The following is a 27047-nucleotide window of genomic DNA, read 5'->3' as shown; positions in this document are numbered from 1 at the left end:
TCAGTTAGGAAAATGATCACACCAAACCTGTGCACCATCTCAGGGAGTGCAGGAGCCCTCGGAAGACCAGCGAGAGACCCCTCCCCGAGCCCCAGGTTAAGAAGTTTGGGGCTACAGAAAGCACTTGTTGGATAAGATGCTTCACTCTAACAAAACCACCACCTTGCAGCCACATCACAATTTACCACTGTTAGCGGCACTTTGCAACGTCGGGGAGGAATCACCGTCAGGTAGAAACCGTGTCCTAATGTGCTTTTATTGCTTCTCATTTCCGTCTAGCCTAAATTTTGCTGCAATTTAGGGTCAATCCTTTCTTCTTTTGCCTTGATTGATGACAGAGAACAGCTGCGTTCTGATTTCCTTATGAATAACCCTTTAGAGACGTGAAGGATCTATTTGGGGGCTCGGAGGATAATTAGGCAGTAGGAATAGATGAGCAAGAGGCTGTGGAGTATTTGGTAGAGGGAAGGCCCCACCTGCCTGAACTCTGGCTGGCTGCGGGCTTGAAAGCAGGGGAGGAAGCAGACCACTGAAGCCACACGCATGGAAAGGCTCCACCACAGCCTCTTCCGTCCATTTAAAGCGGCCGCTGGTCTGGAAACTTAGCACAACCTTTTAGCCACATGGAGGAAACATGAGGGGAATCAGATTTAGATTAGAATAAAAATTTATTTTGGTAAAGAATTATATTTTTTTATTTGCAAAAGCTGAAAGCGCTCATATAAATTACCAGCCCAGAGCTTGGATTTCCACTGGATCGACTGCATGAAACAAGAGTCTGTCACTTCTTCTTGCCAGGTCTGGGGGCCTTTTCTAGGCCTTGGACATATTTTCGAGGAAGCTGATACTCTTCTACAAGCCAGAAAGCAGAAACTCCTCAGTGGGGCATGAGCTTGCTCTCTACTGCTTCAGCTTTGTCTCACAATGTCCCTCCTTGGTGCCCAAACCCCGACCCTGAACCGCACAGCTACCTCCTGGCCCTCTTGCCCACTGGGTGCTCACTCCTGCTGTGAAGCCTCTGTTCAAAGGATCCATCGTGTGACCTGCTCCCAGCCCAAACTCAACTCCTACGGGAAGCCTTCTGGGATGCACCATTTATCCTTAGCCCTCGCAGCTGCAGTGTGTATTTCAGCAATTTTCACACTGGCAGCTCCCTTCTACGTGTGCTTCAGGCATTTATGATGTTCTCCTGGAGAGAACATGTCTGTATTCAGCCATGTGTTTGGCTATTTTCCCCCGTATTTCTTCTCAGCACCTCACATGGGTTCTTCGCTTTATTAAAGGGGCTCAACTGTAAGTGAACTGCTGGGAGCGGCCTTAGGCCCCAGAAGAAATCTGCTTGTTGAGCATTCACTATGTGCCAGGCTCCAAGAAGGAAAAAAGGATGAAAAAGGCAAGTCTCTGACTCGAGATGCTCAGTGGAACAGGGGTTCAGACATTAGAAAAAATGAGCCATGTTGCAGACACTTATCAGAAATAGAAACACAAACAGAAAGTGCTCCATTAGCAATTTTTAAAATGCTAATTTAAGGAAAAATGGGCCATGCTCTGAGAGAGACTCTCCATGACCCTTGAGCTGGGCCAATGAGCCTCTACGACTGGGAGAGTTGGGCTGTGGGAGGGCACGCCGGCAAGGGAAGCGCAGAGCTGAGAGCCCCGTGTGAACGTGCGTGGTGTATGGGGGCAGCAAGGATGCCAGCATGGCCGAGGCCCAGGACCGGGTGGGAGCCGCCAGAGACGCCTGAATGGAAGCTGGGGGTCAGACGCGAGGGTCTTGTCTGTTGAGCTTAGGAGTGATTTGGAAGGCACCGAAGAGGCATCAAGAGTAGTTCAGGGGCTGGCCCCGTGGCCGAGTGTTTAAGTTCGCATGCTCCGCTGCAGGTGGCCCAGTGTTTCGTTGGTTCGAATCCTGGGCGCGCACGTGGCACTGCTCATCAAACCACGCTGAGGCAGCGTCTCACATGCCACCACTAGAAGGACCCACAACGAAGAATATACAACTATGTACCGGGGGGTTTTGGGGAGAAAAAGGAAAAAAATAAAATCTTTAAAAAAAAAAAAAAAGTCATTCAGAGGGGAGTGATGTGATCACATTTGTTTTAGAAAGCTGGCCCAAGCAGAGATGTAGAGGACAGCCTGCACTGAGGACAAACTGGAGGCCAGGTGGCCCAGAGTCAGTAGAAAGAACTTAGGCTCCGGTATCTCACAAGCTCAGCGCCCAGTGGCGGCGCTCCCCAGTTGAATGTCTCAGGGCAGAATACCGAATTCTCTGAACCTCAGTTTCCTCATCGGCAAAGCAAAATCAGTCCTGCAAGCCTCGCTATAATTGAGAGAGATCATGCCTGCAAAAAGCCCAGCGAGGGGCCTAGTACAGCTTGGGTGCTCAACAACTGTTTTATAAAAGAGAAAACCAGGAAGAAAACTACTCTAAGAGTATGGTGGAGAGAGAATTGAACTTGGAAGCCAAAGGATCTGACTCAAACATTAGCTCCACCTCTTGCTAGCTGCTAAAAACTATATGGCTATATATATATAATATCTACATGTGTTATAACTAGAGTGAGTTGGGTTGGTGGGAAGATTTTTGCCAAGTTTGACCCACGTCTTGGCTTCTTCAGAGAGGATGCTCACCAAGCAACAGCCAGCTGAGGTGGTGGACCTGGTTTCCCTGGATCTGGACCTGCAGGCTGTCCTTGGCCCCTGGGGCCGGAGTGACGGTGGTGCTAGCCTGGCATCGCTGCTGGAGGATGGCAGCCACCAAGCACGGGTCCAGACCATAGGCCTCCAAATTCCGGACCACGGTCACCTGTGGGGACAGAAGACTGATGGTGGGTACGGACCAAAAGCCCTCCTCTCCAGAGGGCCTTCTGGAGCCTCAGCAGCCTCCTCACCCTGCTATGTTCACCATCCCTACAACCCTGGTACCTTTTCAGCCAAATAATTTATTTTTGTGCTTCTAAATTGATTCTTTTGATCCTGTCCAATGTATGTGTCATATATTTAGTGGGATAGATACTCTATGCCACATATAGCATATAGTTTTTATAAAGTTTTTTTTATGGAGAATTTAAAACATAAATGAAAGTAGAATAGTATAATGAGCTCCCCTGTACCCATCACCAGCTTCAACAGTGATCAATTCATGACCAACCCTGATGCAGCGCATCCCCACGCACCCTACTCCCATGTCACTTTATAGCAAATCTTCCTGGACACCTGATCCTTTTATCTACAAATACTTCAGTACGTATCTCCAAAAGATAAGGGCTCTTCTTAACATAAAAACAAAACCATCATCACATCTAAAAATAAACAGGGGCTGGTCCTGTGGCCGAGTGGTTAAGTTCACGCGCTCTGCATCGGCAGCCTAGGGTTTTGCTGGTTCGGATCCTGGGCACGGACATGGCACTGCTCGTCAAGCCATGCTGAGATGGCATCCCACATGCCACAACTAGAAGGACCCACAACTAAAAATACACAACTATGTACCAGGGGGCTTTGGGAGAAAAAGGAAAAGTAAAATCTTTTAAAAAATAAAAACAAAATAAAAATAAACAAACAATAACTCCTTAATACCAAGTATCTCATCCGTAACACAGGCATTTTTCTATTATTCATCAGCTTCACAAGTGACAAATATGTGACTTTGAGGAAAAAAAAAACCAGTACTACTTTTTAAAAATCACAATTCCCCCTGTTTCTTTAAAACAAGTTCTCTCTCATTCACGACTATAGATGGTAAAACGCATTACCACCAGGAAAGGTTCGGGAGGGTGCTTTCAGTAAAGTCTACAGAAATTCCAAAGAGAGTAGGCTTGTCTGGGGCTCCAGCCCCAAAGAGTCTCGGAATCACGAGGACATTCCCACACCTCACCTGATGCAGAAAGCCCTGACTCCACCCTCCCCAAGTGGTCACCTAACCTTTCCTTGCAGACGTCCAGAAAAATAACTCCTTATTTTAGAAAACGCCAATTTCAATTTTGGACAGTCCTAATTGTTGTTATTAATATAAAAAATTAGTGTTTAAATAAACTAGTATACATAGAAATTGCTTACTACAGAGTCTGGCACATAATTATACCCTCGAGAAATAGTGGCTATTGCTAATTCTATCAAGGTTCTCATTTATTGAATGTGACATGCCAACTACTATTCTAAGTGCTGCGACCGTTTGTGCTCCTTCGTTTGATCCTCACAGTGCCTGATGAGGTAGTATTATCCCCAATTTTCACATAAGGAAACTCAGGCAAGAAGACATTAAGTACCTTGGCTCAAGGTCAAGCAGCGAGGCAAAGGCCACATTTGAACCCAGGCCTCTAATCCCAAAGTCCATGCTCACAACCGTACACTACTAGAAAGTTCTTTATTTTGAACCCGAGTCTGTTGTCTCAGGATTTCCACCCAGTGACCCCATTTCTGTCTGTAGTAGGGCACACAGGCTGATCCCATTTCTGTCTGTAGTAGGGCACTCTGTGAGTAAGTGCGCTCTTTTTCCCGAGCACGGCTTTTCACAGATTTGAGGACAGATGTAATTTGTTCCCTATGACTTTGTGTTGCCAAGCTAAACATGCTCAGTTCCTTCAGGAATTCTTTACAAGATATTTTCACTGAGCAAGGCCCAAGAGGGAACAGAATGAGTAAGAGCTGAAAGCCCGTAACATAGTTCTAAGAAAAAACTAAAATTAAAATCTTGTTTACCTTTGGAACCAGGCTCTAGCAAGCTTCCTAGCACAAAATCCCGGAGGGCAGTGAGCAAGGGGGTCAGCTTACCCGTTTATACAGGGCCCAGAGCCATCTCATAAACACGGGTGCTGCATAAATGCCCTCTGAGGTCTCTGAGGCCCATCTTCCACCTCCAGTCACATGAGAGACGAGAACTCAGCAGGGACATTCAATCACCCTCTTCAAGCACTGTCTTTTTAAAATTACCTTTTTATTAGAAGCTCTCTGTGCTAGAGTGATGTCAATTGGGCAGATTTTGCCCTTCTTCACAATGGGCTCTTGTCCGGGAAAGGTCACTTGATAGGCAGGCTGTAATTTCTCCAAACACCTGAAACAGGAGTTAATGAGTTGTAGACTGATAAAGCCAACAGAAACCACTTGCTCACACCCCACTGCTACCAGGCGGCTGGGCGAAAGCTGATCCTGCAGGCGGTGGTTTGCCCTCGTCTGCGCCTCAGAATCATTCAAACCACCTGAGGAGCTGCACCCCGGACCAATTCAGTCAGAAGCTCTGACTGGCATATGTATTTTTTAAAGCTCCCCAAAGTGCGGCCACAGTTGAGACCACTTATTCAGGGAAGGGAACATCAGTGACCTGAGCCCCTGGAAGATGCCCACCGACCTGGTCTTCTGAAAATGCGCCCCGGCTGTTTTGTGGAGCTTACCACCTGCTCAAGACTCTCCCTCACCCAGCCCAGTAAGGTGCTGCTTCACGTCCCTGACATGTTCCAGTAAGGCATCTTTCTCATAGAGCGCCATTATCACGAGGAACCTCTCCCTTTTATCTAGCCAGCCAGTTTTCTCTTGCCATCATATATATTGGGACTGACAAACTTTTTCTATAAAGAACCAGATAGAAAATATTTTAGGACATCCCACAACTAGAAGGACCTGCAACTAAGATATACAACTGTGTACAGGTGGGGGTTGAGGAGATAAAGCAGAAAAAAAAAAGATTGGCAACAGTTGTTAGCCCAGGTGCCAATCTTTAAAAAAAAACAAAAAAAGAAAATATTTTAGGCTTTAAAAACCATATGGTCTCTGCTGCAACTACTCAACTCTGCCCTTGTAGCACAAAAGCAGCCCGCAGACAATACACAAATAAATGGATGTGGCTGTGTTCCGGTGAAACCTTATTTACAAAAACAGGTGCCAGGCCAGATCTGGCCTGCTGGCTGTCGTCTGCTAAGTCCTGATATAAGTTACTTTCAGTTTTGGTTCTGTGGCAAAGAAAGAGTATCAGAATCTTTCCTTTGAAGACTTTAAGACAACTCCCCACCCAGCCTTCTTTCTGCTTCTAAATCTTTTTGAGATTCTTATTAAAAGTAGTAAGATGTGATAAATATTAAGGGGAGGGGACAGAAATGTTGGGGAGGGGCTGCCAATCCCTACTACCTGGTCAGGAGACTGTCCCATGGAAGCTTCATGACCGTGTGCTGTTCGTTTTTCTCTAAGATGCAGTCACATAGGACGGGATCCAATTTCACAAGACTAAAGGGAAAAAAGAGACAATAAAGAAATCCCAGCCCCGCCCCTTCAGACCCAAGGGCCAGCTCAGGATTCGTCTCTTACATGTCCTTTATGGTCATTCAGGATTATTAGAACCAATGACAGGACCACAGTCCATGAAGCAATGTACCCTATGCACGGGAGTGCAAGTATGCTTTCTGAGAACAAGGGAGAAGCAGGCAGTGCAGGGGAAAGAAGATGGGAAAAATCTGAAGACCAGGATTCTTGGTTCACTTCTGCTACTAACCATGATTAGGCCGGGAGTTCCCAACTTTTTGATCATGAGGATTCTTTAGAAAGTAAAAAAAGAAATTAACACAACGCTCTTCATTTAATATACCTTCTGTACCCACTTACTAAGACAATAAAGAATGCAGGGGGAAGGGGGAGGTGAAAGGGGTGACAGGGCACGCGTGTGTGGTGGTGGATGGTAATCAGTCTCTGGGTGGTGGACGTGGTGCAGTCTACACAGAAACTGAAATGTAATGATGTCCGCCTAAAAGAAAATAGAGAGCACCAAAAAGCTATGATGACTGCAGTAAAATTTTTTCAAAAGTTTTGCATTTTATTCCTCATAGTAGCATCTGCATTTGAAAATCCGCAGTGGCTTTGTACGGATAATACTCGTCCAGTCTACAGTGAACGCTGACAGCACGTGTGAATCTGAACACCCTACACAATAACGCCGGGTGTCCACAGCCCAGGGTTTAGAAACCACTAGTCTTGGTTATTCCTAAAAGGCTGTGATCTCCTGCACACGCCTCCTTCCCAGACAGCAGACGTGTCGAAGTCTGCAAAAGGTGGGCATCCCCCCCACAGCCTCCTCTTCCCCATCCACTCACTTTTTGTTGTCTGCATCAACCAGGTCGTTTTTCTTGGCGTAGCTGATGATGATGGCTCGGACCTCAGCGCCCTCGAGAATGCTCCCCTTCCTAGGTGAGAAGTGACCGGGGGGTTACTCACGCCGTGCCGGGAAGCAAAGTGCACACACCAAGACTCACTCCCTGCTTTGCAGGGTGCTTTCCTCAGCTTTTCGACCTCTGTTTTCTTCCCTTTTCCTGAGTGAGGCGAGCAGGACCACGTGAAGAGTAATCACAGGTAGAAAAAGGAGAGACCTACTCTCATTCACTTAGTCCAGAGACACTTCCCAGGGGAAGGAGGCTTCGGCTGGATCTGGGAGGAGGGGGGATGGGGCAGAGCAGGTTTGCCAGTCACAGAAGAACACTACTCAGGCTGAGAGGGACTACAGGCCAGAACACCAAGCAGGCAGAGAAGGGCTGCTCTCCAAAAACTCACTTGTGGCCAGACTCCTGGAAGAGCAGGGTCATGCTGGCTGGGACACAGTAGAGGGATTTTATATCTGGAGGGTGATAGGGCTGTTCCCTGCTACCCTCCTGGATAGTCTGGGAGGTCGGGGAGGGCTCGGGTATGACGAAAGATGTGATCCTAAAACCCAGCAGAAGGAAAGAAAAAACACATTTATACTAGTGTCTCGGCAATTCCCAGTCCGTGGCCCAGGTGCCCTGGGGCCAGCTGAGCTACGGTGACCAGGCCCCCGGCACTCACCTCGGGTGTTTCCAGTCCACAGCCACAATGCTCTCCACCCCTTTGCTCAGCTCCTTCACCTGTATAATGTGCTCCTGCTGCATTTGCTGCAGGAACTTAGAGAGCTAAGGGAGAGAGGGCCGGTGGTGGGGACCTCATCGATTGCACACACACACTGAGCACCTATGATGGGCCAGACACCAAGCAAGGCAGCTCCTGGGAGGGACATGTGACAGTCCCTGCCCTCATTGAACTAGGAACTGGGAGGCCCCCACCCTGAGGGTCAGGAGTGAGAAGCTGCTAGAGACTGACTGGTGAAGCCTCTCAGAACTCTGATCAGACATAAAGGGGTCAAAAGGAGGGAGGGGAGTGGATGCCCACCCAACGGCCTCAGCCCAGGGAGAGTTTTCTTTCCCCCCCTTATACCTGGAATCAAAAAGCTTAACTCTAGCCTGAGCCCTGGAGACAGGGCTTCTCCAGTGTCCATCCAGCTCATGTCATGTGTGGCCCTAACAACTCTGTGTGACATGCAGAGAAGGGACCTGCTTACCTTTCTGTAGCTTGACTTCTTTATGTCCAGTTGTCGTCCTTCAGGGCTGATGGCAGACAGAAAAGGCAAGTTACGCTAACAAAGCAGTCGTGGTGGGACCTGCCTGACACTGAGAGGAGGGCATTTCTCCTCAGCCTTCCTCCACCATGCTCGGAAAGAGGCCACTGCTCCAGAACTCTGCCCATGGCAGCATCAGAGAGGAATACAGACTCTAGTGTTTGGCCATCCAAAGACCTTTTCGTAAAGATGGAACGTTCTCTATCTGTTACTCCATATGGTAGCCACTGGCCACATGCGGCTATTAAGCACTTGAAACATGACTACTGTGACTGAAGAACTGAATTTTAAATTTTATTTAATTTTAATTCATTTAAGTTTAAATAGCCACATGTGGTTGGCAGCTACTGTACTGGGTAGACTTTAGATTCCTCTCAAACTAGACAACGTTCCGTGGCCTCAAAAGCTTCACTTCAGGGTGAACCTGTCCAACACCAAGCTCACTGTGGCAGCCGGACCCAGAGCAGGATTTGGCAGACCACCTCCTGCCAGCGAGTCTGGCCACACCCATTCATCTGCCGTCCACGGAGCCCTAGCGCTACAAGGGCAGAGCTGAGTAGCTGCAACAGAGACTGTATGGCCTTCAAAGCCTAAAATATTTACTATTGGGCTCTTTATGGAAAATGTTTGCTAACTCCTTGCCAAGGGGTACTAGTTTTCATGAGGAGGTTCCTGACAAAAGCCGTCATCGTTCCCTCTCCCCAGAACTTACATCTTTTCTCAAAATGTGACAAGCAATAGTAGCGCGATTCGTAGGGGCCCTTCTAGAGCCCAACCCAGGTTAAGAATCTCTATCCTAGAGAAGATTCCAGGATCCCTCTCTCAGTTACCTGCAACCCAGCAAGGTCAGGACAAATCACCAAGCATCCCCCACACACCCCAGACCCCACACTCATATAGGACGCCTCAAAGAAACCCACACGTAAATAGGAAGAGAAGTATATTAAAACCACTTTTTAAAAAACAAAGCAAAATTCTAACAAAGAAGTTCAGTCTTAGGGTAAAAATCAATGAGCAAACCTCCTCACATGATAATATTGATTGGGTGCTTATTAAATGTCAGGCTATTTAACCTTGACAGCATTCCTACAAGTGCTGGAAATTAGGGCTCAGAGAAGGCCGGCAACGAGTTCAAATTCACTCCAGCAGCCTGGGAGTTGGCATTTGGACCCAGATGGCTCCATCCACATGTGACCCTCCCTCTCCTGGTGGCCTGTGGTTGGAGGCGGGCTGGGGGGTTTGCACGAATTCTTCCTCCTGATACAACCTAATCTGGCCTGCCTACTTTTCAGCAGAAGTGTGAGGGGTCGAACGTTCCAGAAGAGGCCTCCTGACAAAGAGGCTGCCAGAGGACGAGGACGCCTCCTGGACAGGACATGCTGCCCGAATCGTGAGAGCAAGCCTAGAACCACCACAGCAGAGGCAGTGCTCAGAGAATCTTGTGAAGTTTAACCTTCATTTCCTCAACATCCTTTTGCTAAAACTCAGGACCTACTATACCTGCCAGATCAACCCTCCACTCCACTCTTTCCACAGCATGTCCCTCAGCCAACTGCCCCTCTGCCCTGTCCTACCGCCAAGGAGTAAGAGAGAGACCCACGCCCTGGCCTCCAGCCCACGCCATGCCTTCCATACCAGCAGGAGAACATGTGGCTGCCAAGGAAAGTGCTGGTGAGCAAAGGGAGGTCAGCCTTTTTGACTCGGCACTTCAAAGCCTGCAAGAAGCATCGCTGCAACAGTTCATCCATTTGCTCTGCAAGGAAAAGACAAGGACCACAACCTTCCTGAGGGCCACAGAGCGCCTAGCGCAGTCCAGGGAAGCTCTCGCCCAGCCCCACCCCTGCCTCACCCCTTAGCTCCAGAGGAACCCTTCCCAGGTCGCGAAGCTCCCACACGCTCTCAAGCAGTGAGCCTTTAAAGAGGGCTGACCCCAGAGAGCAGAGTGAATGCTTCTCTGGCTGAGCAGTCAGAGCCAGAGGAAACCTCACAGGGCTCTGTGGCTGCAACAGCCCAAATGCCAGGGCAGACTGGCGGCCAGGGAAACGTGACCCCTGTGGAAAAGACTCCCCGGGAGGTGTCCGAGGGCTGCTGTGCCACCCCACCAGAAGTAAGGCCTTGCCCTCCTCTCCTAGAGCATTGGTGCCGCGCGAGTGGGCAGCAGAAAGGGGCGCGCCAGTCCCCTAAACTGAGAGGAGGTGGGCCCTTCCGCTCCCAGAGCCGTACCTTGAAGGGTCCTGCTATCTGTGGGGTCTGGGTTCAGGCCCCCGGGGCTGGGGTCTTCTGAGGCTTCTGAGAGGGACTTCTCCTCATACATCTGCTGAACCTCCCCACTCTCTTCCTCCTCTCCCTCCAGGGTCAAGCGCCTCATGTCTTCCTGCAGGGTGGGGTCTGCCTGGACAGACCCCTTCTCTTCGCTGAGATCTAGGGGATCCAGGGCCAGTGGAGCAATGGACGGTGGAGAGGACTTGTCTCCAGATCGCCTGGAAAAAGCTCATGTCAGAAACACCAAGCAGCAGCCACAGCACTCCCCACTCTGGTTAGGGGGTCAGCTGTAGTCCAGAGAGGGTAACAAGCAGAGTGTCCGGGAGAAGGCAGAGAGCCTGAGCTCTCATCTCAACTCTATTTCCAGTTGTGAGCCCGGACAAGTCCCATGCCTTAATTTCCTCATCTCTGAAATGGCAAGAGTTAATGCTTGCCTCCTCCCTATCCCAAAGCAATAATAATAATACTAACTGACATCCAGATCAGAGAAAGATGAAAGAAAAAGTAGTTAAAGAGAAGTCTCCAAAAGTATTACCTTCATATGGGTTAAAAACAAAACTATTTTGAATTAAGTAACAAAATTAAGATCGCAAATGCATCTGCAGTACCAGTTTGGTGAAATATAAACCCAAAGGCTCAGAGGATGTAACAGTACACACACCGGGCCTGCTCAAAGACTGCAAACTCAGTGCTTCTGCAGTCAGTCAGAGTGCAATCAAACTTACAGAGCAGAGATTACAATGGTTTTATGCCACTAAGCCTTAGGAAGACAGAAAAAACAGTGGTGCCACATAGCAGAGCATGCAGAGAGTGAAAGTGAAAAGCTTCATCTCAGCAAGATCACATAAATCGAACAAAGTTCCACCTAACAGCTGCAGCCAGGCTTGTGAGCATTGCTAATAGAGAGGCCGGAGTGTACGTGTGGGCTCTTCTGATCAGGTAAATACCATAACCATGTTGAAAAGTTGGGGGGAAGCGGGGCAGAGGCAGCCGCTGATAAAACAATTTAGACAGCGTGACCTTGACTGCCGTTCTCAGAAGAGTTAGAAAACCAAGTGCCGAGAGAACATCAGTGAGCAGCGCTCCAATATCTGCTAAACACAGGCTAAGGAGGCTGTACCTCCAGCAAGCGGGGCTTGGCCAATCCTTGTAAATGAGTAACTCCAGGACTGGGCTAAAAATGTAAGGACGAATCCACACCAACAGGCCGCGATGCTTGGCCAAAAGACCTGGTACATTGCTTTCGAGAATAGCACTATTTACTGCTTTGGTAAAATGACAAGAAAATAAACTGGTATATGGCTCCAGAAAGCAACTATTACAGTGAAAAGTGTAACCTCCACAATGGGGAGGTGCTCTGGAATGTGAAACCTGAACATGAAAGTGACTAGGTCATCCCCCTGGTGCCTGAAGATCAACTCTGCTTTGATCAGGATTCAGAAGTGAGAATTTCCCAGCACTCGTCCTGGGGCCAGAAGATGCCTAAATGTGTGTGGCCAGTAAGGCCAGATGGCCCAGAGCTGTAAAACTGCAGACTCTCACTGTAAGAGAGGCAGAACAGACAATCCCTAAGGCCTTCTTCCAGCCTAGGATTCAATTTGCCTAGAAAATAATCAAAGTTCTCTGTGATTCTTTTCCAAAGAGGCAAAACCCCAAATCTTTTCTCCACAGTTAGCAAGGAAATTAATGCGGGGTCAGCAGCTTGCCAAAGGTCAGGGCAGGGACCAAAACTCTCCCTTCTGACCCAGACCCCGTGCTCTCTCCACCCACTCGGCTCTCTGTAAAACAGAAGAAACACTGAACCCACCACAAGTGGTCCTGGTAGGTGTGGAGCACAGAGAAGCCCCTCCCCTTCAGGCCTGAAGTCAGCATCTCAGCCGTGGACATGGCAGCAACTCCAATGGCAACAGGGGCTCTGAGGAGGAGGCCAGAGACAGGGTCAGGGAGTCTTCCAGGAGGGCACACAGCAGGACCACCTTTCCACACACGCGCTACAAACAGCACAGCCACACATCCGAAGCATCCACTCGTGTCACAAAACTAAACTCACTCCAGTCTCAGTTTTCTTCAGATTACCTATAAATCTCACTTTCAAAAACCCCTGACCACACAGTCCCCTTCTCCATGAGTGACTCCTCTGCTGATGCTGCCAATGCTCGTTTCATTCCCTTTATGAATTAGACCCAGGCAGGACTTGGGAGGACATTTAAAGTTTCCTCTCTTTAACTTCAACAATGACAATTACCTCCCCTCCTTAAAGAAAGCATAGCCATCCTATATGCAAGTTCAGAAGGGAAGCCATCTGCACGCCGTAAATTAGTCTGAGGGATGCCATAGGGAAGAGAGAAGAGATAAATAGTGGTGCCAACTAGAGAGGTTCCTTCTGAGTTGGCTCTTTATAACAGGGCTTGCTCTGTGTAACTATCTATCTAAGAACCGGGTGTGTTCAGAATATCAAAAACAACCACATATATAGTAGCTGTAAAAACTTCCACAGCCCAAATGGGACAGCTCGGTCAGCGCAGTGTTACTCAAGCACAGCCCACACACTGCCTGTGAGGACTGGGGCCAGCTGCACGACAGTGGGGGAGTACACAGCCTGGCAAGGTCACCTGGGCCCAGGGGAGAAAAATCAAGGACAGAGTTTCCAACACCTGTACTTAAAAAAATGTTTGCTAACCTGGTGCCTCCACTTACTGTGCCCACAGGTCAGCTCCTGCCACAGAAACTTTGAATCTGGCTCCTCTCCCAGTTCCCAAAAGAGGGGTCTTTTTCTTCCAGCCCTGGAAGGAACTTCAGTCTCACAGGGTTTGTATTTTTAATAAACCCCCTAATACCCTCATCTCCTGCCACAAACCACTCCAAGCTTCATCCCCATATACACTGTGAAGGTACCCCGAGCACACCAAAAACATATTTATGTAGGGGCTGGCCCCAAGGCCAAGTGGTTGGGTTCATGTGTTCCGCCGTGGTGGCCCAGGGTTTTGCTGGTTCAAATCCTGGGCACAGACCTAGCACTGCTCATCATCAGGCCATGCTGAGGGGCGTCCCACATAGCAGAACTAGAAGGACCTACAACTAGAATATACAACTATGTACTGAGGGGCTTTGGGGAGAAGAAGAAGAAAAAAAGATTGGCAACAGATGTTAGCTCAGGGCCAATCTTTAAACAAAAAAAAGTATGTAGTTTTCTCCTATCTTGGATAGAATACTGGGGGAAAAACAATGATACCACCATGCCTTTCATCTGCAAGTTTTGCTACAGGTCGACAAGGAAGGAACATTTCCAGGTGCTTGGTTCCAAAAAGTTCAAGGAAAATGGGAGAACATGAGTAGCAAAAATAAGATCTTTAAACACTGACCCCTCCCATGCCTACAATTTCTCTCTCTTTCTCTCTCAAAGAAGCAATGAGTAAAATAATGAGATGTCATTTTTCACTCAGGATAACACAAATGAACAAGACCCATCATATCCCGTGTTGGTTAGAGTGTAGGAAAAGAAGCTCCATATACCCCACGGATGGGAGTGAAAACCGATACAGCTCTTTCGTAGGGCATCAGAAAATACGCATGATCTTCAGCCTAACAGGTCTGCTTCTCAGTATCCACTCTAGAAAAAATATTGGCACTGGCGTCCCTAGAGGCATCAGTAAGATATTGTTTGTGATAGAGACAAATTGGGGATAATCATCCACTAGGAGAGGATCTCTTCCATCACCACACAGCAGGCAAAAAGATTCAGCATATCTGTGCTCGATGACATGGAAAACGCCTGCACTATCTTAAGTGAAAAATGATAAAGTATAATTGTCTGTATTTTTAAACATACATATGCCAAATCTACATTTTTATATGGACCATGTATATAAGCACTGAAGGTTGGCAAGGATATGCATCAAAATGATAATGGTTACTTTCAGGAAAAAAGGATTTTGGAGTGAGGGGGCTTTCAATTTTTCAGGATTGTTCATATGATTACTTGCTAATTTATATTTATTTATTTACTTATTTTTGGCATGAAGAAATGGACTAATATTTATTGTCATTATGGAACTGATAAAAGGAATGGTGAGATGAGCCAATTAACCTAATTTTTATTTCTTTTTTTTTAATTTTCGGATGTACATCACATTTCGAATTCTGTGTACATTACATCATGTTCACCACCTGAAAACTAATTATAGTCCATCCCCTCACGCTAATTTATTTCTAAAAAGAAGTAGTGTGGTGATGGCTGAACAACTGTGAAAATATACTAAAATCATTGAATCGTACATTTGAAACAGGCGAATTATACAGTATATAAACTATATTTCAGTAAAGCTATTAAAAAGCTAAAAGATGAGGATGATGGAACAAAGTGTCAAGATCGTGAAAGACAAAGAAAGACCAGGAAAATGTCACAGACAGGAGACTAAGATGACAAAACAACTAAATGCAATGTGGTATCCTAGATTGGGTCCTTGAACAGAAAAAAAGACATTAGTGGAAAAACTGGGGAAATACGAATAAAGTCTGTAATTGTGTTAATAGGATTGTACCATTGTTAATTCCTTAGTTTCGATAACTGTACTGTGGTTTTATAAAATGTTGTCATCACAGGAAGCTAGGTAAGGAGTATATCAGAACTCTGTACTATCTTTGCAACTCTTGTGTAAATCTAAAATTATTTGGAGAAAAAGAAGCAGCAGCAGCTGCAGATACACTTGGCCCAGATGTGTGGACACCCCACAGGCTCACTGCCATTCCCCTAATGGCCCATTCTGTTTCTTCCAGAAGAACCTGTTTTTTCTTCGAATCCTTTATCTATATGCTTTGGAAGTTATCTTCCCCCCTCCCCAGTTTTACTTAAGTGTTTCCCCCAAAGGCACAGCTGACCGGCACAGTACCTGTTCCCCACCAAGGCAATGGCACAGAGATCACCTCTCTGTACCTGAGGCAGACCAGCAGGGGGCACCACTAATCCTGGCAGCATCAAATCTGCGGCAAACAAAACAGAAACATCACAACCTAACATTCTGCCTCCATCGAATTCCACCTTTCACTTCATCATTTATTCATTCACTCAACAAACAGATATTTGGTATCACCTACGTTATTCACAATGAAAATAAAAAACGGCAAGCTGAGTATCAGACCTTTCCCTCTTAGGGGGGCCTGCGGTCAAATTAAAGCACCAAGCTGAGGGTCTAATTCCATGATCCATCTTATCCTGGTTTCCTAAATTCAGCTTATTGATGTAAAGTGCACAAGGTACTTTCTCATCACTTTACCTTATTTAAGCTTTACAACAGGGTCAGAGGAGCCCAGAGAGCTCACGGAAGCAGCCAAGTGAGAGACACAACACACATAGGAGAAAAATTCCATTTTCTAAACATGTGAACATAGGAAACAGGTACATTTATTAAAGTAGTTGGCCCTTACTAAGCAGGTGTCAGCCAATAGCCAGAATATAGGAAAATCCTTACCTGCTCCCCCTACCAGTTTTTCGAGCACGAGTGGCCATGTTGTGAACGTTGGTAGGAGATCAGGATAGGACCACAGGGTGTACACTGTCCAAAAAGAGACCCCGAAAACACTTACTGCCAAAAAGTCAATCCCCTAGGGAATTGGCAAAGCCAACCACTAAGGTCACTTTAATTAAGATATAGAAAAGAAACTCGACTCAAAGCTAGAGAGAAAGTTGTGAGGGGATGCCCAAAGAGGTTTCCTTCTTGAAGAAGGTGGAGACTTAAGAAACTGGATGCCACTTGAGACTTAGAGGTCCCTGTGGTTCCACCTGGACTGCAGCAGCAGAAAATGGCCACAGTGGAGAAAGTGGGACACAGCCCCAACGAGGACTCCATTTATGACCTCAGAAGGAAGTAACCTGATAACAGGGAGCTAGCCTGTAAGAAATTTTGGAACTTTCCCATGTTTATGATTTTTACTCCCTCTGTTTCCATAGTGATTAGCAGTAAAACCTTAGATCAAAAAGGCATGTGTTTGCACAGCAGCAAAGTGCAGTGGCAGTAGGAGTGGCCTAAGGAGACTGCATCGCACTGCTGCAGCCAAGCTTGGTGGGAAAAAAGCCCCAAGTGACAAAGTAGGTGTCAGCAGCTATGGAAAAGAAAAAGGACACTGAGTCTCTGAGATCTGTGACAAAGAATGAAAGCAAAGATCATGAGAACCAGGCAGAGCTGAGCTGTGATATCTCAACTGAAGTACATCACTAAGACAGCTGGGTATGCAGTTTAACTAATCCAGCTCCTTTCCTATCACAGCATCTCTTCAGTAGCTTAGGAAAATCTTGCTAGTGATAGTTTTAAGAAACATTCTTTAAATGCCCTGAAATTCTACCCTTTCCAAGACCTCTGCTCATCGCTAGTTAACCCACTACAAATTATTGTTCCTTCATCTCAGAACTTCCCTTGGCAACCACCCTCTGTTAGCCCTTTTTTCCTCCCTCCTATAGTAGTTTCTGGTCTTGAAAGACCCAATTCTAGGGCCACTAGGTCCAAAAAAGATTCTTAGGGATAATATTGGGAGATTCTGCACTTGTCTGTTTTAAGGAAGACAGGTTAATGGAGGAAATAAGCAGAAACAGATGTTAAGCAAGGGCTCTAGTAATGGGCATCTCCATCCTATTGCCATACCTGTGGGATACAGATTTTTCTCCAGTTCAAATAGGATGGGGTTACCACCACTCACGTACACAGTCACTGCATCCCCTCTGTGAGCATACAACTTCACAGTGTTGAACTCTTCCTTTCCAGGTACTAACTCAGAGACCTGATCGGTTCCAAGAGCGGGGAAAGCAGCTGTCACATCAGCCCGAAGCTTTCTCCTGCAGAAAGTACACCAATACCTGGTATGAATGCTGCCTGGATGGAGTTTAATAAATACTGAGGACTCAGAAGGACTTAGTATAAAGTTAAGAGGGCCCAGGAAAAACTGTCTGGTTTATGATGTCCTATTCTCACACACTCTTCCAAAACATCCTATTCTCTTCCTTATCCAATGTCTCATCTATTTTCACATATTCCTGGGGCACATCTTTGCATTTTACAAAGAAAGAGGAAAACTGAGACCCAGTGAGCAAACCAAGTTAGTCCGACAGTGGAAACTCAGCCCTGCCATCCTGACTCCATGTCTAGCCCTCAGACCCGCTCCTTTCTCACATATGCTTGGCAAATCTGCCAGCTTATGACTGACTAGCTATACCAGGGCACCAAGAATGACAACTATAGAACTCTGGTTCCAAAATTCCCAACGTGATGTCTGCGTTTGCAACATTGTCTGAACAGATACAGTTCGCCTTACCACATGCGGCGCATCCTTTCCCCCCCAGAAGTAATCACTAGACGCTTTTTCTCAAATATTTGTAGTTCTCAGCGCCCCACTTGATCTGTCCAAGGGACTCTAAGCTCTTTGGAGGGCAGGGACCCTGCATTCCTTCATGCTTGCATCCTCCACAACACCCCAAACAGACCGCAGCGCGGACTGAATTACGTTTTCTTTTAAACTCATTAGAATATCCAAAAGGCAGCCTGGGAGATAAATCAGGCCTCCTCTCCATCTTTGCCCTCAAAATGTCTAACTCACTCTTGCCCCCTGGGGTCCCTTCCCCGCCGTACCCCTCGCCCGCCACCCCAGGTCTGCTGCCCGAGCCCAGAGAGGGCTGTGGGCCAGCCGGGCTTGAGAGACGTCTGGGTGCCATGGTGGGCAGAGCAGGCCCCTTCTCTCCCTCACCTGTCCGAACCTTTGATGGCCGTGTTGGACTTAACCCGAAAGGCCTTGGCAAACATGTCTGCTGGAGTGGCCTGAGGAAGAGAAGGAGAGCACAGAAGCCAGGGGCTGTCAGGAGAGTGAAAGCGCGGCGGCTCCCTGACCCGCAGCCCTGGGGGCAGCCATGCTGGGGCCCGGCCGGCAAAGGGGCCCGGCTGGAAACCCGCGCCGCGCAGCTTCGCGGCTGCTGCCGCTGCGGAGACCGCGGCCGCCCCTAGCGGCGAGGCCGGGAACTGAAGGGGCGGGGCGGGGCCCGGGGGAGGCGGTGGACTCCCGCGAGGGAGGGTGTGGACACGCCCCGCCCCGCCGCCGCGCCCCTCTGCCCGGCTCTGCGCCTGCGCGAGGGGCTCGGGGCCGCCCGGGGCGGTGACCGGCCCTGCCCACGGCGCTGTCGTACTTTTCCACTCCGTCAGCGTTAAAGTGCGCCGAGCTGGCGCTCTGCAAGCTCTCGTTCCGTTCAGCATGGTGCAGTTCCACAAAATTAATTGAACTCTTGTGTTTTATTAAACTTGCAGGCCTCTTGAATGTTTTTCTTAAGGGCTTTGTTTATTAAGATCGTTACATTTTATTGCGTACTAGAGGCCTCAGCTAGGATTTTCTCCTCCGTGTTTTTTAATTTATGTGGGGTGATAATAACAAGGAATCCACTCTTGTCCCAGATTTGTCCCTGAGGTTATAGGAAAAAAACTACAAATGATCTTCAAATCTAGTATTTTAAAATATTTTTGGCTATTTGTATGTACCCAAAGTTTCAGGCATCATTTGGGGGGGTTTTAGTTCCAAAGTAATTATGTTGTTTATGATTTATTAACTCATATTGCTTATTAAAAAATATCTGTAAGGCAGATTAGGCTCAAATTATGATTTGGCTTCTGGGTAGCAGTGTGATGACGGCTCAACGGCTACTTTTTGCTTTCTCTGTGAGACATGGATGTAATACCTACCTCACAGGGCTTCTAAAGGAAACAACTGAGGTAATGTATGTGATATGTTGCACAGCTTTGCCACTTTCCAGTAAATGGTAGATATTAGTCCAAAACAGGAAAACCAGTCTCAGCTGTGAGGGATTGGTTCCTGGAGACAGCTGTGCACCCTGGAGACAAGGATTAAACCCTTGGGGTCCTGGCCTCTACTAAATTAAATTTTGCATGTGAAAACTTCAGAGCAGAGTGACCATCCACCAAGAAAAAAAATCTGAATTGCTTGATTCGGCAACATAGTTGCATAAAGGAGAATTCCACATTAGCTGTCTAAAGATTAGGCCTTTCACAATGTCTACCCACCACCTTTCTTGGAAGGGCCCCCAATATGGCCCAGGGCCAGACCCAGCTCAGGCTCCTCCTATGCTTCTGACCCACCAGGCCTTTATTCTGAGCACCCCAGCCACCATGCCAAAGTCAGAGGAACACAGAGGAGGACAGCAGCACAGACCCTTGTCCCCATGGAGCCCCACCCCGCCACACTTGTAGGGTGTGATGTCAGACTCGGTGCCGTTGATCAGGCCTGTTGCAGACCAGTGGCTGAGGGAGCCTCTGCCCTGAAAGCTGAGGAAGGTTATTCAAGGAAATATTAGAAATTTCAAGCAGGGGAAACTATTACACACCAGATGTCCTGGGTAAGACATAGATTATCAGCTTAAAAATTTGTGGTTGACGAGTAGGAGCCAAGACCCAGGGAGATGCTGTACCTCAGCATCCTGCCTCCTCATTGGCAGAGCAAGATCTCACTTTCCCAGGGTGGACACCATTCCACCTTCTCTGCCTGCATCGTGAACCTGCCTGCTCCCTCCTAGTAGCCCTGTTGCCAGCAAGCAACCCTGAGTCCAACAAGCCCAGATTCCTTAGCCTTCCCTTTGTGGCTCCAGTACAGCCCCGCAGGGCTCCCAGCCTGTTCCTCACTCTTAGGTCAGCTGCAAACGCAGTCTATCTTTTATTTAAAAACGAAGGACAGAAGTAGGAGTCCAGAGAGTAGAGCCAAGAACCAGCATTCACAAGCATTTAGCCCTAATCAAGAAACTGGCAACATGTGCCTTGATGGATTTCCTATTCACGATAATCAGTGGCTCCTGGGTGCCTCTCAGGTTCTCCTCTTTTGGGAGTATCTTCAGTGGTTATACTATGCCTATCCCAATATTATATGTTGAGTTTGGTGCGGATAGCTGTGTCTTTTGTTCAGATCTTTACATCAAGAACTGTACTCAAACAGCTGTACTCAAGGAAATATACCTGAGGCGCATCATCCACACCTGGAACTGATTTTGATGATGACATCCTTAATTTTGAATGATAAAGGAATGAGACTTTTGGGGATGTGGGGAGGGAGTTAATATGTTTTGCATGTAAGAGAGACGTGAAACATTTAAGGCCAGAAGGAAGATAAGGGTAGCCAGACTCCAAAAGGGGCCTCAGTGGTCTTCATGCCCATACGTGGTCCCCTCCTGCATGAGATCAGGGCTGCCTTCTGTGTTCAATAGCATACGGCCAAGTTGACAGTGTGTGACTCCTGAGGCTAGGTCATAAAAGACAGTAGCTTCTGCCTTGGTCTCCTAGATTTCTTGCTCTGGGGGAAGCCACCCACCATCTTGAGAGGAAACTCAAGAAGCCCTGTAAGAGGTCCATGTGGAGAGGAACCAACCCACTAGCATCAACCTACCAGCCACATGACTGAGCCACCTTGGAAGCGCAGCCTCCAGGCCCGGGCAAGTCACCCCACCATACAAGTTTTCAAGTCTTCCGTCCCACTGTGCCCTGTCTGAATTCCTGATCTACAAAAATCATGAGGTAGTAAATGATTATTGTTTGTTTGTTTAAAGATTTTATTTTTCCTTTTTCTCCCAAACCCCCCCCCGGTACATAGTTATGCATTTTTAGTTGTGGGTCCTTCTCATTGTGGCGTGTGGGACGCTGCCCCAGCATAGCCTGACGAGCAGCGCCATGTCCGCACCCAGGACTGGAACCAGAGAAACCCCGTGCCTCTGAAGCAGAGCATGTGAACTCAACCACTCAGGCCACGGGGCCGGCCCCAGTGATTGTTGTTTTAAGCTATTAAGCTTGGGGACTGTTTGTTATGCAGCAAGGAAAACTAATACAGGAACCCAAGCATGTCTCACTCCCAGTACATCCTAAAACAACCGATTTGTCCATGTCACTGTGATGGAATCCACAGCTATGTGCAGTCCAGCTGTTCTCCCCGGAAATCATCCTCCGCTGGCTCTTTTGCTTATGATGTGAAAACTGAAAACTTAAAAGCCTAAGATGTTTGACTAATGCAAAGTTGGAGGGGGATGGGAAAGGAAGGAGCTCTAATCATAAAATCTTTGCTATGAAATCTGCGGCTTTTTATGAATCGCAAGGCCTCACGGAACTCACAATATAAAAGGGGACACAGAGGTGAAGATAGGCGCACCAGGGCTGCTCTTGCAAAACCAAACCACAAGGCAAATTTGAAGAAGGCAGAGCTCCGCCAAGCCCAGCGCAGCACCGCTATGTTGCCTGGTCTTCCTGACCGGGATGGGAGCCGAGACTGGGGCACCCACTCTGAGAACAGCTGCAACCACTTCCCAAACAGCCTGCCCCACATGCTGGGAGCTTGGAGCTGCCTTCAGCAGGGGGAAGACTTTCCTGTGAATTTGATGCGCCTGTCCTTTCTCTCTTCTTGGGACTGCCTGAACTAGATATTCTGCTGGGCTTTTAAAAATCACTTTTCGTCTTCACTGCCTCCCTCAAACTCATACCCCTCCAAAGTTAATGAATCTGGAGGATCCCGGTTGAGGCCTGGAGGAGCCCTCAGACCCTGGGAATTGGGCAGAAAAAGATTCTCACAGCTGCTCAGAAGTCAAACCTTTCACATCTCAGAAAATTAGTTATTTCCTTGCCTGGGATAGATGCGGAAGGGACTGATCTGAGGTGAAAATGTTCCCCACAACCTGTGGCAGAAACCTGTTATTGGGACTCATGGACCCTGGGAGAACTCCACAAATGAAGGGAACCTGCCTTAATGGATCACCTGTGTTCCCAGGCCCCTTTAAGCTCTGGAGCTGGACATATGTGGTAGGGAGAAGGGAATGGCAAGGTGCAGGGCGACTGAGGGAGATAGAAGCCCTGCAAGTGGATGTGGGCTTCTCATGGCCGTGAGAGGGAAGCCCAGGCAGGGCACTGGCGGAGTCCAGACTCAAGGCCTGGGGCTGAGTCAAGATGCCCACTAAACGTCAGAGTCAGGATTTCACGTGGTATCTGACACCAAGGGAAATATTCTTTTAACTGATGCTTACTGTACTTTTGGGCCCTGTGATCAGACCTATGGCTAGAACTGCACAGATCACACAACAGAGGCTGTAAACAAAAGAGGCCCAGGGGACAAGCGCTGTGGGTATTTTTCTGAACGTCATTCTTCTTGTTTTGTGCTCTCTACAGCAAAGCAAAGCCCAGACAGGCTGGCTTTTGTCTAATATTTCCTTTCTGGAGGATGGAAGGCAAGACAATTTCTAGAATCTGGGACTGGGCAGTGCTCCTCCTGGCGTACTAGAGGGTTGGATATTTAGGGGTGGATGTACGGAGCGGGTAACCTATGGGGAAGGACAGGAACACCAGCTTCATGTCTGCAAGCACTGGTGTCTACTTCCTTTGCTTTCAAAAGAAGTGGACAGACCATCTTTGCTTGGCTCAGTGATCTCAGCCCGGTCTAGGGGTGCAGCCCAGCCTGCAGAGAGCCTGTAAATTAAGGGTGGAGGTGGGAATTGGCACAGAAGTATCCATTCCAGCTAATCACAACGCCCCATTTCCCTGCTAATCTACCCACCTTCCACTCCACTGTCCCTCAGGCTATACAGGATTAACGACAGGGAAGGAGTTCCTGCGAAGATGGAGGCCGAGACTGGAGTGATGTGTCTACAAGCCAAGGAACGCCAAGGATTGCCAGCAGCCACGAGAAGCGAGGAGAGAGCATGGAACAGACCCTCCCTCAGAGCCCCCGGAAGGAACCAGCCCTGTGACCCCTTGATTTCAGACATCCGCCTCCAGAACCGTGAGAGAACACATTTCTGTTGTTTTCAGCCTCACAGTTTGTGGTAATTTGTCATTGCAGCCCTAGAAAACTAAGACAAGAGAAATACAAAAATTGCTCACAAAAAGATCTGTATACAGCGTTCCTAGGAACTGTATTCACAAAAGGCCCAAACTAGAGACAGCCCAAATGGTCATCAGCAGGTGACTGGATCAACAACCTACTGTCTGTCCACTTAGTGGACTCCTACTCCTTAATAAAAAAGAATGAACTATGGAGATATGCAACCACGTGGGCAAATCTCAAAGCATCCCGTTGAGAGAAAGAAGCCAGCAGACACTAGAGTCCACACTCTATAATCTCAGTTATATGAAGCTCAAGAACAAGCACCACTTATCCACGGGGGTTGGCTCTGGGGAGAGAGAATTAACCGGAAGGGGCACAAGGGGACCTTCTGAGATTACAGAAATAGTCTATGTCTTGATGTGGGGGTGTGTTTCATGGGGGTATATATTTGTCAAAACTCATCAAAATATACATTTAAGATGTACACATTTTACTGAGTGTGAAATTTACCTCAGGGGCCGGCCTGATGGTGCAGCGGTTAAGTGCACACGTTCCGCTTAGGCGGCCTGGGGTTCACCAGTTCGGATCCTGGTGCAGACATGGCACTGCTTGGCATGCCATATTGTGGCAGGTGTCCCACATATAAAGTAGAGGAAGATGGGCACGGATGTTAGCTTAGGGCCAGTCTTCCTCAGCAAAAGGAGGAGGATTGGCAGCAGTTAGTTCAGGGCTAATCTTCCTCAAAAAAAAAAAATTTACCTCGAAAAATTTGTAATTAAAAAAAAATCCAAAAATTAAGAAAGGATTTAGGGAATAAGATTATAAGCAGTTGATTGTGTGTGAGGGTTTATGTTTTGGGGGGAAGGCAGGAGAGGGGAGTTCCTCAGGGTGATTTTTCCATGAGCAGATTTCACGTCTAATTCAAGGTATTTCGGATGAAGATTTTATTCTCTATAGGTAAGGGTGCCAGATTTAGCAAACAAAAATACAAGGAGCCCAGTTCAATTTGAACTTTAGAAAAATAATGAATATTATTTTAGTATAAATATGTCCCAAATATTGCATAGACATACTCATACCCTACCTTTCATGTCTGGTCCTATGGTGGGAATATGCTGATGACCTGTGAGGTCCAACCCGGGAAAGGCAGGTAGAGCCAGAGAAGAGAGGACTATTTAGGAAAAGTGGATGGAAACTGTTCAAGTCCTATGATAGGTATAAACTCGATGACTGTTAGCTGAGAACATGGTTCTTGGTGGCTGAGAAACAAGAAGGGCCAGGAGGAAGAGGGTCATGACATGGGGTCACGGGGTCTGGATGCAGAGCAGCAATCGCTGTGCGCCTAGCAAAGGGCCTGGCCTGTAAAAGACACTTGGTGAACCTTGTCTGGCTGATTCGGGTGCACACATCAGGAGCACAGGAAGCTGAAACTGTGGTCTGGGGATCGCCGTCATGTTTCTGGTATTTCCTAGGAAGTTTGGGTAGTCTACAAGTAAAGCTATTTGTTTAATTGAAGACCAAAGAAAGTATGCAAAGTCTTACCCTCTAATCATCAAATCCCAGGGAAAAATGAAAACATTCTCATTGCTCTTTTAGAGGTTGGTTTTAAAAACTCAAATTTCCTCCCCATTACCCTCCAGTTCGCAGGCCATGACATTTCCAGGAAGACTTGATATCGCTGTTACTTCAGTGTGCCTTTTTTGAACTTCTTCCTCAGTATGGTTAAGGAGCACAAACCAGATCTATCCTAAGTACAGCTTTGAAAGGCGTCTCTCTCTCACTGAAGACTGTGATTTCCCAGTTCAGTAGGGCTGTCTGGATCCAGAAGAGCAGCAAAAGTAGGCGGCAAGGGGGAGGGAGCAGCCTCTGGTGCTCGGGACAGTAGGGAGACCCATGAGGAGCTCGGGAAGCCTGAAGGAAGAGGCCGTTCTCTAGGGCCCACTGTGAACACGTTCCCTGATCCCTGCGGCTCCTAGAGGGGACTCAGCCTAGAAGGACTGCTTCCAGGCTTTATGACAAGAGCAGGCTTTTGTCTTAAAAAGCAAGCAAACAAACAAAAGTGAAGACTCCCCCACGTCAGGGTGACCAGCAAGTACAACTTTGAAGAGAATAGTGGACGTTAAGATAGAGACTTCTATTTCTTAGGGAGTAGTTTCTAAAATTCTGGTGACATTGACATATTTGCTGAGAGCCCGCTGTGTGCCAGGCACTGTGCTTGACGTGGGGAATATGAAGGTCATTCACAAGCAAGTCCCTGTCTCAAGGAGCGAGACAGACCCATGCACACGTCATTGTAATCAGGGCCAGTAATAATACCTGGATTTCCCTCAGACCAGATGCTTGCTCATTTGTTTAGAGGAGGAGCTGAGCGGGGCAGGGGAAAGGGCAGAGAAGAAGACCTCCAGCTTTCAGACCCCCAAATCCCTGCAGACAACTGGACCCACCCTCCTTAGGAGGCATTTCTTCTGAATGCCTCTTGGGAGTCTTACATTTGTCCCCCTTCTGTTCCCAGAAGGCATTTAGCTAAGTATTTCTTCCAGGTACATATGCTTGTCTCCATGAGATTAATCCAGATAAAAACAATATTCGCCATCTTTGTACATTTCCAATTAATTTTAACTCCGCTAATGGAATTGCTTCCTGGGAAAATGTTGACCAGAACATCCCTTAATCCAGCTTTTATTATTATACAAAGAGGCATATGAAATTGGAGGATTACGAACATAGAGACGTATTCATAGGGCCCTTAGTTGCTGGGCTTAAATTATCACCCATGGGAAGTGCTTCATGACTTGTTTTATAGAGCATAAGGGGCATTTTTGAGGGAGAGGGCAACTTGCCTTCCATGATTCAGGCGACATGGTGAGATGCATTTCAAAGCCTGGTGTCTAGCTAGGCATTTGAGATTTAGAAAGGTCAAAGACTTCCAGTAGCCAGATGACCCTGATGTGGATTTTCAGGATTGAAGCGACATAAGTGAGCTGATTTCCAATGTCCAGCTATAGCAGGTCTATGTTGTTTTTGCTGCCCAACATCCATTTATCCCTTTTCTGGAACCCACTGTAGCAATTTTCCTCTGGAGAATCACCATCTCCCTAACTCTCTATCCAATGCACTTCAGATGACACTGCTGCTGGCTCCAGGTGGCCAGGGCTGACCAATCAGAGCACTGGATTTTCCTGGCCCCAGATTTGGTTCAAGGATGGACCCATTCAAAGCCAATGAAATACAGTGAGAATTTGTGGGGACAGCTGAAGAGCTTTTCCACTGAACTGATCCTGGAACTGCTAGTAGCCATCTTGTTTGCACAGAAGAAGGCTGAGAATGAAGCCAGCGGCGAGGACTAGAGAGCCAAGAAATGGACAGACAACAGACACACACCACACCTGAATTTAGCCCTACTGCTTAAACAATTGCAAAAAAATTTTATTGCACATTTTCTTTAAGCAGTTTCAGTTGGGTTTTTTGGTACTTGCAATGGAAAAAGTCCTGACCTGTACCCTAGGAGAGAGAGGGAGGAACGGTGTCCTTGGCCCAGGTACCACGAATGGAGTAGGCCTGGTGGGCT

At 47.5% G+C, this 27047-nt stretch overlaps 1 protein-coding gene across 6 annotated transcripts; it reads right to left on the bottom strand.

The window, feature by feature from the left end:
• Positions 1–649: 649 nt before the first annotated feature.
• Positions 650–18717, bottom strand: EIF2D (eukaryotic translation initiation factor 2D). 6 transcript variants are annotated; one of them, XM_070497090.1, is made up of 15 exons: positions 18387–18717; positions 17281–17471; positions 16114–16197; positions 15535–15625; positions 12453–12560; positions 10607–10863; positions 10019–10136; positions 8327–8372; positions 7798–7901; positions 7528–7677; positions 7074–7163; positions 6118–6213; positions 4930–5050; positions 2632–2806; positions 650–852 (listed from the first exon to the last, which is right to left on the bottom strand). In XM_070497090.1, exons 4-15 carry the CDS (start codon positions 15618–15620, stop codon positions 782–784), a joined length of 1422 nt encoding a protein of 473 aa, XP_070353191.1. In that variant the 5' UTR covers positions 15621–15625; positions 16114–16197; positions 17281–17471; positions 18387–18717; the 3' UTR covers positions 650–781. The 6 variants fall into 6 exon arrangements, with proteins under 6 accessions (XP_070353191.1, XP_070353192.1, XP_044613861.2 ...); XM_070497091.1 differs by having other exon boundaries at positions 17340–17471; positions 18377–18627; XM_044757926.2 differs by having other exon boundaries at positions 10010–10136; positions 18377–18626.
• Positions 18718–27047: the final 8330 nt, after the last annotated feature.

The sequence above is a fragment of the Equus asinus genome, chromosome 25, assembly GCF_041296235.1.
Source record: "Equus asinus isolate D_3611 breed Donkey chromosome 25, EquAss-T2T_v2, whole genome shotgun sequence".
In the NCBI taxonomy this organism is placed as follows: domain Eukaryota; kingdom Metazoa; phylum Chordata; class Mammalia; order Perissodactyla; family Equidae; genus Equus; species Equus asinus.
The sequence above is the reverse complement of the archived record's forward strand: the minus strand, read 5'-3'. Positions and strand labels throughout refer to the sequence as shown.

What these genes read in the sequence shown, in the direction of transcription:
- EIF2D (XM_044757926.2), bottom strand. Translation starts at nt 18,432, where the DNA reads ATGTTTGCCAAGGCCTTTCGGGTTAAGTCCAACACGGCCATCAAAGGT. An exon ending in TTCTCCTGCTGGTATGGAAG is followed by an intron (nt 8,373 to 10,009) that starts GCATGGCGTGGG and finishes GTCTGCCATCAG; the next exon opens with CCCTGAAGGACGACAACTGG. An exon ending in AGAGAGCTTCTAATAAAAAG is followed by an intron (nt 2,807 to 4,929) that starts GTAATTTTAAAA and finishes CTGTCCCCACAG; the next exon opens with GTGACCGTGGTCCGGAATTT.